The sequence below is a fragment of the Mobula birostris genome, chromosome 6 (assembly GCF_030028105.1).
Source record: "Mobula birostris isolate sMobBir1 chromosome 6, sMobBir1.hap1, whole genome shotgun sequence".
Lineage (NCBI taxonomy): Eukaryota > Metazoa > Chordata > Chondrichthyes > Myliobatiformes > Myliobatidae > Mobula > Mobula birostris.
The window spans coordinates 157,458,324-157,479,296 of record NC_092375.1 but is presented as its reverse complement, the minus strand read 5'-3'; the positions used below and the strand labels follow the sequence as shown (position 1 = coordinate 157,479,296).

At 40.1% G+C, this 20,973-nt stretch overlaps 1 protein-coding gene across 1 annotated transcript in view; it reads left to right on the top strand.

Annotated features, from left to right (window-relative positions):
- LOC140199506 (uncharacterized) overlaps nt 1-20,973 on the top strand; it is a 131,291-nt gene that overhangs the window by 72,529 nt on the left and 37,789 nt on the right. The window contains exons 13-26 of the mRNA XM_072261703.1: nt 1,625-1,678; nt 2,038-2,082; nt 2,197-2,250; nt 5,394-5,492; nt 5,591-5,635; nt 5,968-6,066; nt 8,130-8,183; nt 9,066-9,173; nt 14,994-15,047; nt 15,156-15,254; nt 16,088-16,141; nt 18,512-18,610; nt 20,355-20,408; nt 20,511-20,564. Coding sequence (XP_072117804.1) covers nt 1,625-1,678; nt 2,038-2,082; nt 2,197-2,250; nt 5,394-5,492; nt 5,591-5,635; nt 5,968-6,066; nt 8,130-8,183; nt 9,066-9,173; nt 14,994-15,047; nt 15,156-15,254; nt 16,088-16,141; nt 18,512-18,610; nt 20,355-20,408; nt 20,511-20,564 — 972 coding nt within the window. The remainder of the gene's footprint in view (nt 1-1,624; nt 1,679-2,037; nt 2,083-2,196; nt 2,251-5,393; nt 5,493-5,590; nt 5,636-5,967; nt 6,067-8,129; nt 8,184-9,065; nt 9,174-14,993; nt 15,048-15,155; nt 15,255-16,087; nt 16,142-18,511; nt 18,611-20,354; nt 20,409-20,510; nt 20,565-20,973) is intronic.

The following is a 20,973-nucleotide window of genomic DNA, read 5'->3' as shown; positions in this document are numbered from 1 at the left end:
ATGGTGACATATATGTACTTTGATAATAAATTCACTTTGAACTTTAATTTTACATATAAGGATAAGCCTGAATGCAAACAAAGAATCATTGAATACAACATGATTACTTAATTAGATGTTGGATAACGTCCCCAAGAATGAGGCCCAAATTACTCTTAGCTAATTCCAATTGTCACTAGACTCTTGGAAAAAAAAAGCCTTCATTCCAATATCATGACAATACATTACCAGGTAAACAGGAGAAATACCCAAGGTTTCTCTCAAAGACGCCTTGTAAAAACACAGCACCCACCGATTCATAAGGTTCCCTGAGCCGTGATCCTTCTAAATGAAGAATGCAAATTTAGTATGGCATTAAGAATCTTAAGTTAGTATGTTGGGAACACCGAAGTCTAACATAAACAGTGAAAAGGTCCAAGCACCTCCCATGCAACCTACCCCATACTGACCTGTCAAGTAACTTCTCTCTATAAGATCCAGCAATACCTCATCAGATACTTCAAGATTACTGAACTGAGCTAGATATGGAAACAAGTTGTTCTCAACCTGAAAAGGAGAGAAGATGAGCCTTGTGATTTTGAGGACTTAATGAAGAAAAGGACTGCTCATACATATGCATGTCATTATCTTGATGCATGTGACATTAATGCATTTTGGACTTGCAACAGATCCAAAATTGGTTTGCCAATAATGTAGGCATCATTTAACAGAGATCATATACATTGAAGAAGTCACTGCATTCCCCACTTCTCTAAATTGATTAAAGCTATTTTGAAACTCAACTGGTTATTCCAATGCCTGATTACAGCCTATACACTTAAGCTATTAGCCTCAGTTTCTGCTAATTTCTGGAAGAGGAAAGTTTGAAGAAATCCATTTTGAAAAGCAGTGCATCTATATTTTACACTCATTAATTTAAATGGTTTAAATGTAACATAGATAGAATTGTAGATATAATGTAGAAGCCATGTAGATAAAAATTCTCAAGCAGTTTTACATACTAGAATGAGAATTCGCAGCAGGAAGAGACTAGTCAGCCTGTTGAACCACCAGAGGAAAGGATCATGGCTGATCTATTGTAGCTTCAACATTCTCACTTATTCCCAGTAAGTTTTATTCTTCATTTATCAATGATCTGTTTCTTTATAATATTTAGTGACACTACTTCTACCACTCTTTGAAGAAGAGATTTCTAAAAGCACACAATCCTCTGAGAGAATATTTTTGCCTTATCTCTGGTTTGAATGACAAGTCGGCCATTTTCAAACAGTGAACCCGATTTCTATATTCTCTCATGGGAGAAAGCATTTGTTCCATGTCCATTGTATTCAGGCCTTTCAAGATCCTGGGAAACACCAGTCTATGACACCCGCTCCTCATGAGGTCATTGAGGCACGGAACGAATCCTTATGTTTACTTTGGAAAACAGAAGGACAAACAATAGCTCTTTGACATGTAGGTTATTAAGCTGCTCTTTCCATTTCATACACATTAATGTGCAACCAATTGTATTATAAACCCATATTCTGATATAGCAGATAAGCATTTCTTTTATCAATGTAATTAATGTAAAAAATTAATTTTATGTTGTGAAATGAGTGTTTCTCTTTATCATGTGCATTAGGGTCGTCCTGGTTTACGTGGTGAGAGAGGACGGGATGGGGTGCCTGGAACACCAGTAAGTGCTGTTATTATCATTTATGCATCTCTGTTATATAGAGAATGCCCAACATCTGTTATCAATATTTTTCTCCAGGTAACTTTGATCTATATTATGAAATGAAAATAATCACATCTTCCATAGTAACAGTAAAAAATTAAGTAATGATTATAGCAACCAGTAAATATTGCTCTAGGGCCTGAAAGTTAATAACTGGAATTCAATTTTGAAATTGACGATTTTATGGAAACATGTTTCAAGTTGAAATCTAAAATCATTAAATTCTGATTACTTCCCTTGATAAAATATTGAAGTGATTTTATTGTTAAGATTCTCCTTGGAAGCAGTCTCTAAACATGGGTCTATCTTTTGTTTAGGGTTTACGAGGATATGATGGCAGTCCTGGTAAAGATGGTCCCCCTGTAAGTGAAATGTGTAATTAGTGCAAAGCATTATTCATACTGCCCCTTCAGTTCTCCTTATATGGTTGTCTTTAAATTCATACTAATAAAATTTCTGTTTATATTTCCGTTTAGGGCAGAAATGGCAATCCTGGGAATCCTGGTGCTAGTGGTCAACCAGGTCCTAAAGTATGTGGATTTCTTTCAGGGGCTCTGTGGCTTATGTTTTGTGGGTTGTTTGTTGCTTTTTATTGTTTTCAATTTTTTTTTTGTTCTTGCAAATTAGATGTTTGGCTGTCTTTGTGATGCAGAGTTTTCGTGAATTCTACTATGTTTCTTTGTTTTGTAGTTGCCTGCAGGAAGATGAATCTCAAGGTCATGTATGGTATACTTACTTAGATAGTACATTTACTTTGAATGTTTGACAATAGGCATTTCATGGGCTTCATCTTCTTAAACCCACCACCCCTACTGGGGTACAAGCTGCTGACGGCAGCTTGCCAGAGTCCTCTGTCCTGGACCCATAGATGCAGCCCATCCTAGAAAATCCCTTCTTTCCCAGGGATGAGGTCTTTGGGGCTTCTCTTAATGTTTCTGTAGCGCCGGGTTTCTACGGGATGCGGTTGCTGGCCCCCGAGTCTAATACTCCCCCTTTTGCAGCCAGACTTGGGACCATCCATGGCAGAGTTATTTCATGGACTTAGTTATTTTCTTCAGGATCTGGGCATTGCTGGCAAGCCCAGCATTTATTGTCCCACACCTAATGCAGATAATGGATTGCCTTCATACAATGCTTTCAACAATTGAATCCTCCAAATCTTCATTTCATTGTAACATTCAAGATTATTGTTGATACCTTCAAATTCTACATAGTTCCTAACTTGTGAAGTGAAGCCATTTCAATTACACTCCCTGCCATTTCTTGCACCTTCAAGCCTAAATGCTTGAAACCACAGTGAGCAAAACAGTTCTTAATTGCCTCAGCAACTATCAGTGACAAAAATCATTGCTTTTTGAATGCAAACACACACTACTGATGCCCATTTCAAAACTGTTCATTCTAAACACATTGTAGTGTCTATTAGCCACACAAGTGCACATGACTGACATTGGTTTGAAACTGTTCAACAACAGTCTCCTGTCCCAATTAAGTGGCATCAAGTCACAAATAAACAAAAGGAGTTCTGACTCTTTTCCCAATTAGATCTTGTTCTTAAGTGTTGTCCCAAATAAGCAGCTGTCCCGATTAACCGATGGCCCAATTAACTGGCGTCTACTGTACTTGCAATGTGTGATTGATGGTTCTGACAAAGAGAAAAGTGACAGCATTTGATGGACAGCAAATTGCTACAAACAGTAATTGAACAAATAATGTAATAATCATTCCTAGGGTTGTTGATTGATGACTGAAAATTGATCTGTCTTTCACTTTTAATAGTGCCTATTTAGTGTATAATGTTCAGGAAAGAGAGGAAAAGGAGTCATGGTGACATTCTACACAGATTTTGAGGTGTCTTCCCAAATTATGTGTTAAAATTCTGCTGTTAAGTTATGAATTTCAGTATTTACAATGCAGGTTTTACAATGAAGCCAAAATTTACATCTAATGGGAGAGGGAGGGTAGCTTGAACAAGTGCGGTGAAAGCAATACTGTACAAAAGGAATGTCAACTTATTTGACCATGAAGCCTATAAGTACAAGTTGCTAAGCTGATCCAGAAGAGTGATCCATGATGATCCAATTGAATGGATGCAAAATTGGCTTGGTGATGGTGAGGATTGTTTTCAGATGGAGAACTCTAACGATTAATGATTTTGTTGAGTGTTAGTGACATGATTAAAAAGTTTCTGGATGATGATAAAATTCGTGGAACAATGGATACCAAGGAAGGTTACCGCAAAATGTAGGTCAATTGTGAAAGTGGTTGAAGGAATGGCTGATGCAGTTTAACTCAAACAAGTGTGAAGTAATTGATCTTGGGAAGTTAAACCTGGTAGGACATATACAGTGACTGGCAGAGTGTTGTTGAACAGAAAGACCTAGGGCTTACAAGCACATAGTTCCCTGAAAGTGGTAATACAGGTAGACAGGTGGGTGAAGCAGTTGTATATCATGCTTGAATTCAAAGTTTGGATAGTTGAATAGAAGGGTTAGGATGTCATGTCACAGTTGTACAAGATGTTGCCAAGACTGTGCCTCTGGCCACTCGCTGTAGGAAAGATGTGATGAAGCTATACAGAATGCCAAAAAACTCACAAGGATTTTACCAGGACTGGAGGGCTTGAGTTAGAAGAATAAACTGGAGAGGTTGGGACTGTTTTCCCCAGAGAAAAGGAAGCTGAGGGAATGACCTTATAAAAGGGCATTAAGATGCTGAATGTACACAGTCTTTGTCCCAGGAAAAAGGGATTTTATTTTAGGGATATGGACCGAAACACAAGCAAATGAGACTAACTTTCAATGGGCACCTTGATTGGCTTAGGTGAGCTGAGCCATAAGGCCTGTATCCATGCTGTATCACTTTATAATTTCATCTCTTCAAATTCAAATTGTTCAAGCTCATAGAAAAAAAACATATAAAAAGCTACAGTGGTTAATATAGTGGAAATGATTCTGAATGTAAAGAGAGCACAATTAGATTGAATGATTAAGATAACACAGGTAGGCACATCAAAGAAAATAGTTCTACATGTCATACACCCATGGGCATCAAGACCAATGAGGAACTACTGTAAGAGGTGTATATGTCTCTTGCATCTCAAGGAGAAATTTTGGGATATTTTACAATCTTATCCAGAAAATTTTGGACTTTCACTCTGGAACTCAGTAACTCTGCTGCTAGCTGGTTTCAATTTTCTAAGGACCAAATCAAAAGAATTTTCTGGTATATCTTGAGATTGCTTCTTCGTGTGAGAACCAGGGAGAAGATTCACAATGTTCCGCCACCACACGCCATGTAACGTAGCTTGAAGAGGCAAAATTTCTGTCTTGTCAATATTTCACTGGGTCCCTAGAGGCTGCTAAGGTGGGAGTTTCCATCTTAGAGAAGGGAGAAGTTCAGCTTTTACCTCCTATTTCTACCCAGATCCTGGAGAGAATTCAATGGGACAAAGTACAAATAGTTACAAACATGATGGAAGACCTACAGAATTGATGTCCTGGCAAAACCTGTCATCACTAAGAATGGTTACATTAAAATGTCTCTTTTAAATAATGATTAGAAAGCAAAATACGCTTCATCTTTTTCTCTTGTAATTTAGATTATGTACAAACTATCCAAAGGATTACACATTTTCAAGAATGTAACTAGTCTTTAATACTTTACCTTGCAGGGTGAATCTGGTGAAAAAGGTCCTCCTGGTTCCAATGGTCTTCCAGGACTTAGAGGTCTACCAGGGAATGTTGGTCCTAGTGGACACCGAGGAAATCCTGTACGTAACCAACATTTGCTGCACATCAGTTTTCCATTTACCATTTAGTAAATGGTGGAAAACAACATCTGTCTGTTTACTTCTGATTTGTATTGCAGGGGAATCCTGGAAAAGATGGATCACCTGGTTCACCAGGGCTTCAGGTCAGTTACATCAAAATCATTTTTCATTTATTGTGAAAATATGTAACAAATACAGTGGAGTAATGCATTGATTATAGAGGAGACAATCTGATAAATGTCTCATTAATTTGGCTTGCATCTTTCATTTGAACATGATTTAATCACTCAATGTGAATTATCTGTTCCTTAACAGAAGCCAAAGGTACTTTGTTCTACATTTTAAAGGGACCAATTAAAATTTCAATTGTCCTGTTATTTTACGTTTGCTGTTTTAGTTATATGCCTTTGGCGCTATCCAAAAGTATAGCCTTTAGTAGAAACACTATTCACACCAGTTTTCTTTATGTTCTTAGGGTCTTCCTGGAACTCCTGGGCACATTGGTGGGCCTGGTCCCATTGGTCCTCCAGGTCCACCAGGAACTAATGGATTTCCAGGTGATAAAGGTCTACCGGTAAGTATGTGCCATAGACTAATACCATTAAGCAAGGTGTCCGTGGACCTCAGGCTGGGAACCCCTGGAATAGTGGGACGTCAATTTAGAACAGAGTTGAAAAGGTTGAATGAGCAAGGGTTTTTTTTTCTGTTTGGAGTGAAGAAAGATGAGAGATGTAAAGATGATAAAAGATATAGATTGTGGACAGCCACAGACTCCCCCCACCCCGAGCTTAAATGGCTAGCACAAGGGGCATAATTTTAAGCTGATTAAAGGAAAGTATAGGGGGAATGTCAGTGCTTTTTTTTCCAACACAAAGTGTAGTTGGTGCATGTAATATCCTGCCAGGGAGACACAGGTACAATAGGGCATTAGGGACATCTAAGTGACACTTAGATAGGCAAATGGATGAAAGAAAAATGGAGGGGTATGAAAGGTTTAGATTGATATTGAATATTGAAAGGCCTAGATAGAATGAATATGGAGAGGATGTCTCCTATAGTGGATGAGTCTCGGACCAGGGAGCACAGCCTCAGAATAGAACAAGGGTTCCCAATCTTTCTTATTATGTGGACCAATACCATTAAGCAAGGGCACCGTGAACCCCAGGTTAGGAACCACTAAAATAGAGGGACGTCAATTTAGAACAGAAATGAGAAGGAATTTCTTTACAAACCTAAAATGTCGACTGCACCTCTTCCTAGAGATGCTGCCTGGCCTGCTGCGTTCACCAGCAACTTTTATATGTGTTGCAGGAATTTCTTTAGCCAGGTGGTAGTGAATTTGAGAAATTCATTGCCACAGATGGCTGTGGAGGACTTTATATTTAAAGCAGAGGTTGATAGTCATAGTCATAGTCATACTTTATTGATCCCGGGGGAAATTGGTTTTCGTTACAGTTGCACCATAAATAATAAATAGTAATAAAACCATAAATAGTTAAATAGTAATATGTAAATTATGCCAGGAAATAAGTCCAGGACTGACCCTCCAAGGGAGGAGTTGTAAAGTTTGATGGCCACAGGCAGGAATGACTTCCTATGACACTCTGTGCTGCATCTCGGAGGAATGAGTCTCTGGCTGAACGTACTCCTGTGCCCAACCAGTACATTATGTAGTGGATGGGAGACATTGTTCAAGATGGCATGCAACTTGGACAGCATCCTCCTTTCAGACACCACCGTCAGAGAGTCCAGTTCCGTCCCCACAACATCACTGGCCTTACGTTGATTCTGTTGGTGTCTGCTACCCTCAGCCTACTGCCCCAGCACACAACAACAAACATGATGGCACTGGCATCACGATCCTCAGCATCGTCCGGCAGATGTTAAAGGACCTCAGTCTCCTCAGGAAATAGAGACGGCTCTGACCCTTCTTGTAGACAGCCTCAGTGTTCTTTGACCAGTCCAGTTTATTAACTAAGACCAGTTTAGGGTCTTAGTTAGTCAGAGTGTCAAAAGTTACAGGGAGAAGGCAGGAAATGGGGTTGAGAGAGATAATAAACCAGCCAAGATGAAATGGTGGAGCAGACTCTTCTCTCTCCCACACTGTCTCTGGTGTCTCCTCACGTGGGCAACTGCAATAGGCAATACCACAGCATAAGGGCCTTGTCCACATGAGTCGGATTCTGGTCTGATAATAGAGTACATCTTTCCTTTTCCCTGTTTATTGACCATCACACTGTCATCTAGCCATAATACAAAAATAAAAACAACACCCTGAAAGCGGTTTATAGATTATTGCATGCCAACTACTATTGTTATATTAAACATTTGTGCAGTTTACATGTATGTATCTGCTTTTTCTATTACTATTACACAGTGTTACCAAGATATACAACATTTGCAGAGGTTAGCTTTAGAAATACTCCTATAGGACAGGGGTTCCCAGCCTTTTTTATGCCTTGGACTAGTACCATTATACAAGGGGTCCATGGACCACATGTTGGGAGCCCCTACAGGAAATACAGTACAAAGGATATACCAGTCAGATGTAATATTTCACCTGGTAGTCTGTCAAATCAGAAAACAAAACTATTTCTAAAATTGCTTTCTAACAAGAGTAACGCTTTCACTTTTAAGGGCGAATCTGGAAAGAGTGGTCCACCTGGTCAACCTGGAGCAAAAGGAGAATCTGTAAGTCTGGTGCTATTTTATATTACATCGGAAAGTAAAGATAATGACCAAGTTATTGCATTTTTAGTATTATTTTGACATTAAGTTAACATTTGAGTTTAACTTACTTGTTTGTACAGATCTTAATTGATTCATCCAATTGAATCGAATTTGAGGCCTACATCGTGATGAAAAACCGTCATGATTTGATTGTCATGAACTTTTTCTAGAAACAACACAATATACTTTATTACCAAGGATAAGACCACTTAAGATCTAAGTACATTCTAAAAAATTGTTTCCTTGTTTTATTTGGTGTAAAATGAAAAGCAAGTGTCATAACTCCTCACTAATGTTATGTCACAGCAAGGTAGCTTAGGTGTGTTACAAAGATGTCTCATTCTACTTTGGCTAAGCACCACAGAGTAAGCTGAGGGACTTCAGTTCAACACAGCAAAGCCTTCACCATCTTTCAGCACATATTCAAGGAAACTGCCCCAAGAAAGCAGCATCCATCATCAAGGACCCCCAATATCCAGGCCATGTCCTCTTCTTGATGCATCTTTGAGAAGGAGGTACAGGAGCCTTGGGTCCGACACTACAAGACTCAGGGACAGTTATTACCTTTCAACCATCAGGTTCCTGAACCAGCATGGACAATTTTACTTATCTCAACTCTGAACTGCTTTGATAAAATGTGCCAAGGACTATAAACTCATGTTCTCAGTATTAATTAGTTAATTAATCATCCATCTATCACTCCCTTGTACCTCCCCATCACCCACCCACAGCTACCTATCTTTTGCACATTAGTTGTTTGTCAGTCATTGATAACAAATTTACTTTGAACTTTGAGTGCTAATTAATTTCTATGTTTTAATTCTACCTTTATCTTACTGCTAGGGCATACCTGGGCAACCTGGTTTTGCTGGCCCTGCTGGTAAAGATGGCAAACCAGGTGTCCCTGGTGAAACTGGGCCAATTGGTCCACCGGGTACTCCTGGCATAAGCGTAAGTACCAACTTTTATCATTCAGGAGAGTAGGCAATTCATTGTGGTGTACAAGAGTTAATAAGTATAGATCTACTGCAGAATCTTAAACATTGCTCATTTATTAGCCCTATCAGCCTCCACTTTAGTACACCCAAAGATTTGGCCACCACAGCCATCTGTTGCAATGAATTCCACAGATTCACCACCCTCTTACTAAAGAAAGTACTTATCATCTCTGTTCTAAAGGGTCATCCTTCTGTTCCGAGGATATTCTGACCCTCTGGTCCTAGACTTCACGGCTATTCAAAACATCCTCTTCATGTCACCTCTAACTAGGCCTCTGAATATTCATAAGTTTCAGTGAGATCCCCCTCATTATTCTAAACTCCAACAAGTAAATGCTCCTCACATATTTTAGCAAAACAAGAACCGCATCTAGAGAAAGAAAGGGAAGCAAATGGAAACAAGCAGGAAGTTCCTTCTGTGATGTCATTCCTCAAGCTTACATTGGGCATTGTTCAAATTCTGTAGAAAGTTGAAGGCTGAGAGGTTGGAGGTTGGGTGATCTGGAATTACCATGACACAAGACTGGAAACTCATGTTCACACAATCTGTGTTTAGCCTCTTTGATGTAGAGACATTGTGAGCACTGGGTGCAAAAGTAGAAGTGCAAGAGAATTTGTTCTTAATCTAGAAGCAATATTTGGCCCTCTTTATGGTGGGAAGTGAAAGGTTAAGAGGTGGGGGGGGGGGTTGTATCTTCTGTGGTTGCCTGAGAAACTGTACAACTATCCGGAGTTGCAGAGAAAGCGGTCCATTCAGAATGGTGAAAAAGAAGGGAGTGAAGGCAGGGCTAAAAAGCTTTGATTATTTATTTTCATAGATGTTGCGTGACCTGCTGAGTTCCTCCAGCATTTTGTGTGTATTGCATTGGGCTACAAACTTTTCCCAGTAGCAATGCCCAATTAAGGAGCAAATATTGTATGTTTTGGAAAATTCAGAAAGTGCTTCTAAGTTATTTAAATTGTTATCAATATAACTCACTTCAAAATCCTTAGAGATTTTCAGTGAATGTAAGGATAATGTCAAATTCAAGTAATAGTGAATATATTTCAGCCGAAGAGCTTATACTGTGTGGTTTATTGTGTAATTCTCAGAATTTTAAATAGCATTCTATTATTTAAGAACATATGTTGAAACACAAAATGAAATGTAAGTAGATGGTGTTTCAGAGAGAGAAAGAAAGAGAACACTTTACAAGAAACAAACGACTGAAAGAGTTCAGAGAATTTGAGCTATCCCTGCGAAGGGATAGGAATTATTGACATTTCGAAAACACATAATAATCTGCAGGTGCTGTGATCAAAGCAACACTTTCAGTACGCTGGATGAAATCAGCAGGCCGGGCAGCATCAGTCAGAAACGATGAGTCAACGTTTCGGGCCTGAACCCTTCGTCAGGACTGAAGAATGAAAGATGGGGAAGGATTTGAAGAATGCTTGTAGCTTCAGTTGAAAGACCAGTAAGGACCCTTGGTATGAACATAGAATTCTCCAACTTCCGGTAATTCCCTCCCCTCCCTTCCTCTATCCCTATTTCACTCTATCCCCTCCCCCAGCTCCCTCATGGTTCCGCCTCCTTCTTCTACTACCCATTGTTTTCAGGGCTATGACGTCAATGATTCCCCCCCCCGTACCCCTTTGTCTTTCAGGTCTTTCGAATTACTGGTCTTTCAACTGAAGCTACAAGGATTTTTCAAATCCTTCCCCATCTTTCATTCTTCAGTCCTGTCGAAGGGTTCCGGCCCGAAACGTCAACTCATCATTTCTAACTGATGCTGCCCGACCTGCTGAGTTCATCCAGCGTACTGAAATTGACATTTTGAGCCAACCCAAAATACAGATTCTCAACCCAAAACATCAAAATTTCTCTTCCTCCCCCAAAAAAAGATGCTGCTAGATTCACTGAGTACCTCCAGCAATTTGCTTCTGCTCCAGATTTCCACAGCTGTGGTCTCCCATGTCTCCAAGAATTCTTAGCATCTTCACATTTCAGGGACTAAAGGAAGCAATGTGTTATCATTGAACCCTGCCTCTGCATAGAACATATCCAGAGTACTGTTCTGTTTATCTTTGCTCTTCAAATAAGGGAATGCATAAGTTTCTTTTCATGTAATTGGTGTGTGTTTTAAAACAATGATGCTGGTGTTCGTAATAGGAACATAGATGCATAAATTATTTCATTCTATTTGATTTTACCTCAACTCTGTTTACTTGTCTCTGTTTCATTTTCATTGTCATCTTTGTATAATAAGTAAAAACCTGCATCATGTAAAAAATCAAATTTTTATTATGCCCGCATTGTTCTGGATTCCCCTAAAAGAATAAATGTATAATTTTAACCACTTCATCAAATCCCCATCCAAACAAGGTTTATTATGTGCCACAAATGCCCGCATAAAGAGCATGGTGTGCTCCAGACCTGCCAAAATGTCTCAGCCCGAAACATCGACTGTACTCTTTTCCATAGTTGCTGCCTTGCCTGCTAAGTTCCTCCAGCATTCTGTGTGCATTGCTTGGTGCTCTAAATGAAGTCTGATTCCTGACCCTAGAAATGACACGAGTCACAATCTGTTCTGCCCTACTTTTTGCACCTGTCCTCTAAATCTACATGATTTGTGCACACCTAAATATGATTGTTCATTTCTGACTCCTGGTCTCTTTTTGTTAGATCATAGTCTTGATATAAAATAAATATAATGTTTGCATTTCCAACACTGAATGCCATCTGGAATTTCCTGGTTCACACACATCATCTCCCTGTTTCTCTTGGTAACATTCTGCTCCCATCTGCTCAATTACTGTCTCTCCTAACTTAGTATTGCCTGAAAATTTAGATAACTAGGCCTGGAGTCTATATGATTCAAATCTGAGACCTCATAACAGATTTCTGGAATACTATTTGTCCTAAGTCACCACCCAGAGTGTTCCCTGTTCTTGGTTTCTTATCCTCAAGCTAATGAGGTGTGGTATTGGATTTGCTGACCATAAAGTTCGAGACTCAAATGAAGACCTTAAGCCCGATCCAATATAAATACCCTTGAGTGCCCTCACTAAAGGTGGGGGGGGAGGTTACTCTATAATCACCCAATCTTTATACTTTATTGTTGCCAAACAATTGATACTAGAGCATACAATCATCACAGCGATATTTAATTCTGCTCTTTGTGCTCCCTGGAGTACAAATCAATAGTAAATATTGAAAATTTAAATTATAAATCATAAATAGAAAATAGAAAAGGGAAAGTAAGGTAGTGCAAAAAAACCGAGAGGCGGGTCCAGATGTTTGGAAGGTATGGCCGAGATCCGGGTCAGGATCCGCTCAGCAGTCTTATCACAGTTGGAAAGAATCTGTTCCTAAATCTGGCTGTATGAGTCTTCAAGCTCCTGAGCCTTCTCCCGGAGGGAAGAGGGATGAAAAGTATGTTGACTGGGTGGGTCGTGTCCCTGATTGTCCTGTGAGCACTGCTCCAACAGCGTGCGGTGTAAAGTGAGTCCGAGGATGGAAGATTGGTTTGTGTAATGTGCTGGGCTGTGTTCACGATCTTCTGCAGGTTCTTCTGATCTTGGACAGGACAACTTCCATACCAGGTTGTGATGCACCCCAGAAGAATGTTTTCTATGGTGCATCTATAAAAATTAGTGAGGGTTTTAGGGGACAGGCCAAATTTCCTTAGCTTCCTCAGGAAGTAAAGGCGCTGGTGGGCCTTCTTGGCAGTGGACGCTGCTTGGTTGGACCAAGTCAGGTCATTTGTGATATTGACCCTGTGAAACTTAAAGCTTTTGGCCTGTTCCACTTGTGCACCACCGATGTAAATGGGGTCGTACGGTCTGTTACTCCTTCTGAAGTGAACAACCAATCAAAGACTAGTTCACTTTCCTGTTTATTCTCCATGGTGAGTTTAGCTGCCAATATCCACTACTTGAGTGGTGCCCCTCCCTGCCAAGAAGATATTTCCAGCTAACAAAGTAGTTTGAAACAGAGTAGTTTTAAAACAGAGTAGTTAATTTTCAGTGGTACACATTTAAATCCAAACATCATTCTTAAAACACATTTAAAATGCACAAAGGATTTCTATCTTATTAAAGACATCCAAATTACAAATCATTTCTATAACTCAAAGGTTTCCAAATCACATGTACAACCCCCATAAACTGAAATGTCATACCAATGATGCAAACGATCCAGTCGTCCATTGTAGAAATTGAAGAAAGAGGAATGGACTCTACTCCACCCCATGTTTCTTTCATGCTTCATGATCCTTTTTTATATCTACTATTTTCTTTTTATCCCTGTTGTTTATAACTCTCCCAATAATGAGGAATTCCACCTTTCCCTCCACTGATTGAAGTTTTTCTTTTGACATTTGACATTGCCTTTAAATTCATTTCTAGAAGAGAGTTAACTAACAACGCAAGTAGAGCTTGTGACTTGTAGGGATATAGATTAGATTAGATTCAACTTTATTGTCATTGTGCTGAGTGCAGATACAAAGCCAATGAAATGCAATTAGCATCTAGCCAGAAGTACAAAAGAATAGTATTATTTACAAAATAACTGCAAATAAAAAATAAGTGCTACAGCATACATATATATATAAGTACTGAGATAGTCCAATATGGGTGCAATACTGCTTAACGCTGTGATGTGAGGATCAGCAAGGTCACAGCCTCAGGGAAGAACCTCTTCCCGAGCTTGTTGGTTTGGAGCGGAGGCTCCTGTAGCGCCTACCGGATGGGAGGAGAATAAAAAGTTCATGGTTAGGGTAAGATGCATCCTTGATAATGCTTTTTGCCCTGCCCAGGCAGCATTTATGGTAGATGTTCTCAATGGTGGGCAACTGGGTGCCAATAATCCACTGGGCAGTTTTCACCACCCACTGGAGTGCTTTACGGTCCGATACGGGACAATTGCCACACCACACTGAGATGCAGTTGGTGAGTATGTTCTCAACAGTACAGTGGTAAAAGTCTGTTAGTGTCCTGGGACAGAGGTGAGCTTTCTTGATGCTCCGCAGGAAATAAAGACGATGTTGCGCCTTTTTGATCAGGATGGAGGAGTTCAGACCTAGGTGAGATCATTGGAAATATGGACAGCAATGAATCTGAAGCTTGATATACACTCCATTCTTGATGTAGATGGGGACATGAGTGTGGCTCATAGCATGCATGAAGTCTACAATAATTTCCTTGGTCTTCTGGCTGTTAAGGGCCAGGTTGTTATTGGCACACCACGTGGCCAGGTGCTGACCTCGTCCCTGTGGGCCATCTCATCATCCCCTCTAATCAGGCCAACCATCGTGTCATCTGCGATCTTGGTTATGGAGTTAGAACCGTGTACAGGAACACAGTCATAGGTGAAAATGGAGTACAAAAGAGTGCTCAGCACACAGCCTTGGGGCACGCCGGTGTTCAGGGTGAGAATGGAGGAGGAGAGGTTGTCTAATTTAACAGATTGGGGTCTGTTAGTCAGAAAGTCCGAGGTCCAATTGCAGAGGGATGAGCTGATACCAAGCTGGTGAAGTTTGGCGATCAGCTTGGAGGGGATTACAGTATTGAATGCCAAACTAAAGTCAATGAACAACATTCTGGTGTAAGAGTTGATTAGCCCAAGTAACTTGTTGCACATCATGAAGGTTACACAGTAAGTCTGTTTATACCTAATGCTCTGCTTTGTGATTCCTCCCAGGTCAGCTTCACAGATAAGTTGCCTTCAAAGTCAACATTTTTGCATAATTAAACTAAGCTGAAACATTAACGTTTCTGCTCCTGTTCCTAGGGTACTCCTGGATTTCGAGGCCCCTCAGGTGTACCTGGCCCTCCTGGGTACAAGGTCAGAGCTTCTATTTTATGAAAATTTCAAACATTATTTCTTTTTCAACTGGCTGAAGATTTCCAGAAAGCTGTCCATGTAAATACTGTGTAATTCGCATCATAACAGGGCAAAGCAGGTGAAACTGGCCCACCTGGCCAAACTGGACCTAGAGGAGCCCATGGCGAACCAGGTCGTAATGGTGATCCTGGCGTTCCTGGTGAAAAAGTAAGAAACATATCAATTTCTTGATGAAATTGTAGGAGCCATGTATCTGTTTTATGTGTTGTATCCTGTGCTGTGTGTTTATTATGTTTATTATAGTAGTTGTTGGCGCGTGGCCAAGTGGTTAAAGCGTCGGTCTAGTGATCTGAAAGTCGCTAGTTCGAGCCTCGACTGAGGCAGTGTGTTGTGTCCTTGAGCAAAGCACTTAACCACACATTGCTCTGTGACGACACCGGTGTCAAGCTGTATCGGCCCTAGGGCCCTTCTCTTGGACAACTTTGGTGGCGTGGAGAGGGGAGGCTTGCAGCATGGGCAACTGCCGCAAGCTTGCCCAAGCTTGGAAACCTTCCAAGGCACAAATCCATGGTCTCACAAGACTAACGGATGCCTAAGTAGCAGCTAGTCACAGAGGTGGGGGCGTGGTAAAAGAGAAGGGAATTTTGTGTATTCATTTCTTTTTTGGAGTTTAGAACTAGGGACCACCAGATGTGATATCTTTTTGTTGACCACTTAATTACATTTGGAGCCACTTGACTTTATTTAAGTCCACATAAGTACGTTTAATATTGCTAGTTTTAGTTTCATAAGTTTCATCATAAGCTTCAAGACTGAGTGTTTTGCTATTTACTTTTAAAGGATCAAATATATCTCTTAGACTTTTAGAACATTATTATCGGGTTGGGTCAGAGGGCTCATCATACAGGATAATTCCCGTGCTTGGTCTCTAGCAACGGCATTGGTTTGTTCAAGTAGTTGCTACAGAAATACTAAGAAATGATTGTGATTATGATAATAATATATTATATACATTTATACAAATTATATCTTTGCTTTAGGGACGTCCAGGTCCCGCAGGATTGCCTGGTAAAGATGGAAGAATTGGACCACAAGTAAGTTACAAAAATACTTGTTTCCATTATTTCTTTCTCTTATTTCATTATATAATGAAATAAAACAAAATATATTATATATGAATTATATTATATAGAATCATAGAGCAGTACAGCACAGAAACAGGCCCTTTGGCCAATCTAGTTCATGCTGAACTATTATTCTGCCTAGTCTCAACAACATGCACCTTGATCGTACCCTCCATACTCCTCCCATCCATGTACTTCGCCAAACTTCTCTTAATTGTTGAAATCGATCCTGTATCCACCACTTCATTCACATTTCATTTGTATAGTTCTTGATGCAGAGAAGGAGGCCGCCTGAACTGACAAGCCAGTAGCAGTTGAAAGTGAAATCCCATTAATTTTATTCCACCAATTTTATCATAGAGTCATGGAATAATACAAAGGGAAACAGGCTCTTTGACCAACTCATTCATGCTTAATAATTTTTCTCCTTTCTCCGTAAACCAATGCCTTCTATTTTTGGTTCCCTTTCTCTGGAAAAAAACCATGTGCATTCACCCTTTCTATGCCCCTCATGATATGTATACCCCTAGAATATAACCCCTCTGCTTCTTACTTTCCAAAGAATAAAGTCCTAGCATGCCCAACCCGTCTCCATAGCACTGGCCTCAAGGCCGGCCAAGGTTATCCATGTAACTTATTCCCTCCCATGTACCCATACCAGGGAGAATTAACCTACTAACCAAAAGAATCTTGGAATGTTGTAGAAAGTTTGAACAGCTAGGTAAAAACTGACACTATCACACAGCAACATTCACGATGGCTGATCAAACATGATTCACAGAGGCTGTGACGCAGTTTTACCAGCTACTGCACCACTGCTGCAACTGTAAATAAGTGTCCAAAAATCATGCACGCTATGAAATCTAAAAATGTTATTTCCTACTGTCATGTTTGTAATGAATCTTGAAATCAGTCAATTAAATGTAATGGTCAAAATGTATTTAGTCATTGGACAACAAAGAATACATAATCAAAGAACATGAAGGAGCAAACTAGGAGAAAGCCAGATACACTCTAAGTCTCTCTTATTATACGTGCTTTGCTGGACACTCTGCTCACACATGACCGCACGGCCAAACATCTGAGTAATCACATTGTCAAGGTCGCCGATCACTTGACAGTGGTGGGGCTCATCACCAACAACAATGAGATGTCCTACAGAGAGGGGGTGGAACAGCTTGAAGCCTGGTGCCAGGTAAATAACCCCGTCCTTAATGTCAACCAAGACAAAGGAGATAGCTAACAACTTCAGCAGAACTCGGACCACTCACATGACTCTTTACATGGGCAGCACAGCAGTGGAAACTGTGAGCAGTTTCAAACTCCTGGGAGTGCGCATTCCTCGCACAACCTCTCTCGGTCCCAGAACACACTATACACAATGAGGAAAGCTCACCAATGTCTCTACCTTCTGCAGAGGCTGAAGAGAGCTGGACTATGCACATCTATACTCATGTAATTCTGGACCACAGTAGAGAGCATCCTAACAAGATGCATCAGAGCGTGGAATGGAAACTGCACTGCAACAGACAGGAAGGCTCTACAACGGGTGGTCAAAACTGCCCAACACATCACCGGCACCAGTCCACTCACCAATATACAGAAGGGTGCTAGAAAAGGGTCAGTAGCATCTTAAACAATCCTACCCATCCTACTTGTGAACTGCTTGTCCCACTCCCATCAGGGAAGAGGCTACGCCAGGGCCTCTAGACTCAAAAACAGTTCCTTTCCCCCAAGAAGTAAGAATGATCAACTCCTCCACTCACTAACCCACTCGTCCACATCCCCAACCACCACTACTTTATCATTTCCTGTCTGTCACCTTATGTATAGACACTCCTGTGCCTAGAGACACTTTATAGACATCAATCAATCTAGTATATAAGCTATCTTAGGCATTTATATTTATTGTGTTTTTAAAAATGATTGAGTTCTTTAATTCCTTCTGTTTTTTGTGTGTTGCATCAGATTCAAAGAAACAATTATTTTGTTCTTATTTACACTTGATCTTAAGCAATCTTGAATCGTGAATTATTCAGGAAAACATGAGCTCTTCCTCTAGCTCATTTACATTCTGAGCACCTTATCTCCAACTTTCCTTGGTTCCCACATTATCTATTAATACCTATGAACATAATAAATTGTTGATCATAGAACAAAGACTATCTAAAAGTAGTATGGAGTTAGTCAGATATGATCAGAGCTGATACACGTTTAATCCAATTTTTCAGGTAAGCATAAAGCATTTTAAGTGTTTTATTATGATTACTAGCTCAATCATTGTAAATGGTGTTCTGTTTGATTGGATTATATGTGCAATAAACTTTCTTACATCACCAGGGTGCTTCTGGAGATCGGGGTCCTGCAGGTCCACCTGGTTCCCCTGGAACAAGGGGATCACCAGGTGTCATGGGTTTCCCTGGTCCAAGGGGTTCTGACGTAAGTTCAATTCTTTCATAATGCGTTTCTCTCAATGTTTCTGGTTTTCATGATTGCATGCACTCATAAAACCTCAGTTATAAATAAAAATGTAATTTTTTTTTTGGTTAGCATTCTGATTTCAGCCAAAAGGTGTTTGGGAAATTCTGGATGGTGAAAATTCGCTTTAATCCAAAACTACTTTTTCAGAAATTTCCAAGAATCCTGTTTGTATCTCATAAGGCCTTTCAGCATCTGGTATGAACAGCTCTAGAGCTGATATAAAATGGATATTCCTACTTACGAGGAAAGGAATGGAATTCAAAGAAACATCAGTTACAAGGAGGCCCTTTGGGTACTGTAAGCTAGTACAGCGACAACATTCAGTTTTCTAGCATCTCTCATTCTTCAGTTTGCAGCAGGATGCCATTTTATAAATTAATCTTCACCATCAGTTATATTGGAAGCATGCAAAGTAATGATAATATGACTTTAATGTGCAGTAATTTACCACCACCAAATTGGATTCACTAATGCAGCAGGCCTCATCTTGCGTGTAAGACCCAGAATCTAGCAGTGGGACGGAAGCCACCAATGGTCATTGCCACTGTACTAATTTCATTGTTATCCATGCTGTCTGGAATTGACCTAGGAGCTCTCTGACCAGGCTAATTGTTTCATAATTCTGTCCCCCACCAGAGGTGTTAGAGAAGAAACATTGTTGGGAGAACAGCAAGAAGATGTCCAGCCCTGTTTAGTGGTTCCATGACTGCAAAACTCACTAATCCAGCCCCACTGTGATTGGAAGGATGTATGACTGTGTGTGTCTGTGTGCGTGCAAGGAGATGGAGGGGAAGGAGAAGAGGAGTCAAGGGTTTGTAGAATAGGGAAGAAGTGGAAGAGGGATTGCATTTAAATTAATTTTCATGAACGGTATTGAATAGGAAATATCAAAGAACATTAGCCCTTCAACATTCCTATGAAGCTTCCCAAAGTGCTGTAGTTGGCCGAACCTCCACTGCACATCTTCCTCTGAAGCAAACAACTAGAAAAACAATCTCTTTAAAAAAGATGAGCACCTCCACTCTTCGGTTACACAAGTGACTACCAAACATTTGTTAAGCAACCACTGAGCTCTGAAATTTTCAGTGGTAGCTATAGCTAGATTTCAACAGTGGAAGAGCAGTCAAGCCAACAATTTTATGCAGCTATCTTAATGCCTTAGTGAACTGCATCTTTGCTGGAGAGCTGCAACTGGCATAGAGGCAGAAGAAGCTTACTCAGATATCTATGAAAGATTTGTCCTACAGTATATACCTCACAAACTTTATTCTAGTGCAAAGGAATATCTACTTGCCCGCTCTCCATCATGTTGCTAGGGCCTCAAGAATGGGTTTCATCCTTGGTTGCAGCCAAGAACACCTACTTTCAAGGAATCAATGCTGCTATTAAATCAATATTAGTTTGCTCGAACTGTTGCTGCCCACACACAAATCTGAGCCTGTGCAAATGCTTTTCGGTCAACAATGAAATGATCAGCACAGGCTAACTGACAACAATAATAAGCACAAATGTCATGTATATCTTGGAGTGACAAGCCTCGTCCTGCTCATCTTGGTCCCTGGTGATGGTCTCCGCAATCTTGCCTGAGGAAAATGAGCACAAGGCTTTAACACCTTATCTTGCAACATAATTTTGAGTATGATTTTTTTTTTCTTCCTACCCAATCCTTTTGTCCACCACACCCCAACTTCCCCTACTGAAGGGATCACCTGGTAAGGATGGACCCCATGGCCCACCTGGTTCTCGTGGTATCCAGGTCTGTAAATACTTTATTAAGTATTCCATTGGAATTATATTTTAGTAAAAGCTAAAAATGCAATTGCTTATTAATACTTAAACCATGCTGTTGTTCTGATAGGGCCTTCCAGGAAAACCTGGATTGACTGGCCCCGTAGGTGCTTCTGGACAACCTGTAAGTATGAGTTGTAATATATATTTTAAACAAAATGAATTCTGAAGTGTTTTTTTTCTCTAATTATTCAGCTGCTCCTTTAACATTGCATTCTATAAATTAAGTTATAGGTGTTCATATTTTGAGTTAGTTGCATAGCGCATATATCCATTTGAGATTCTATCAGTTTTACTCATGGTAGTGGATGGAGATATTGCCACAAATGAAGCCCCACCATTCTGTTTACTTTCATGGCCTTCTTTATAAATTAGGGAGAATTCTACTTCTGCCGTGGAACTAGTTTGGATGACACAGGGATTTGCAATTAAGAAATATGCTAATACATGACCAGGAGCTGAATTCTAAATGTAAATTTCTATCAGTTATTGAACAATGCTTGCTACTTTCCTACTGGCTTGATTTTATTTTG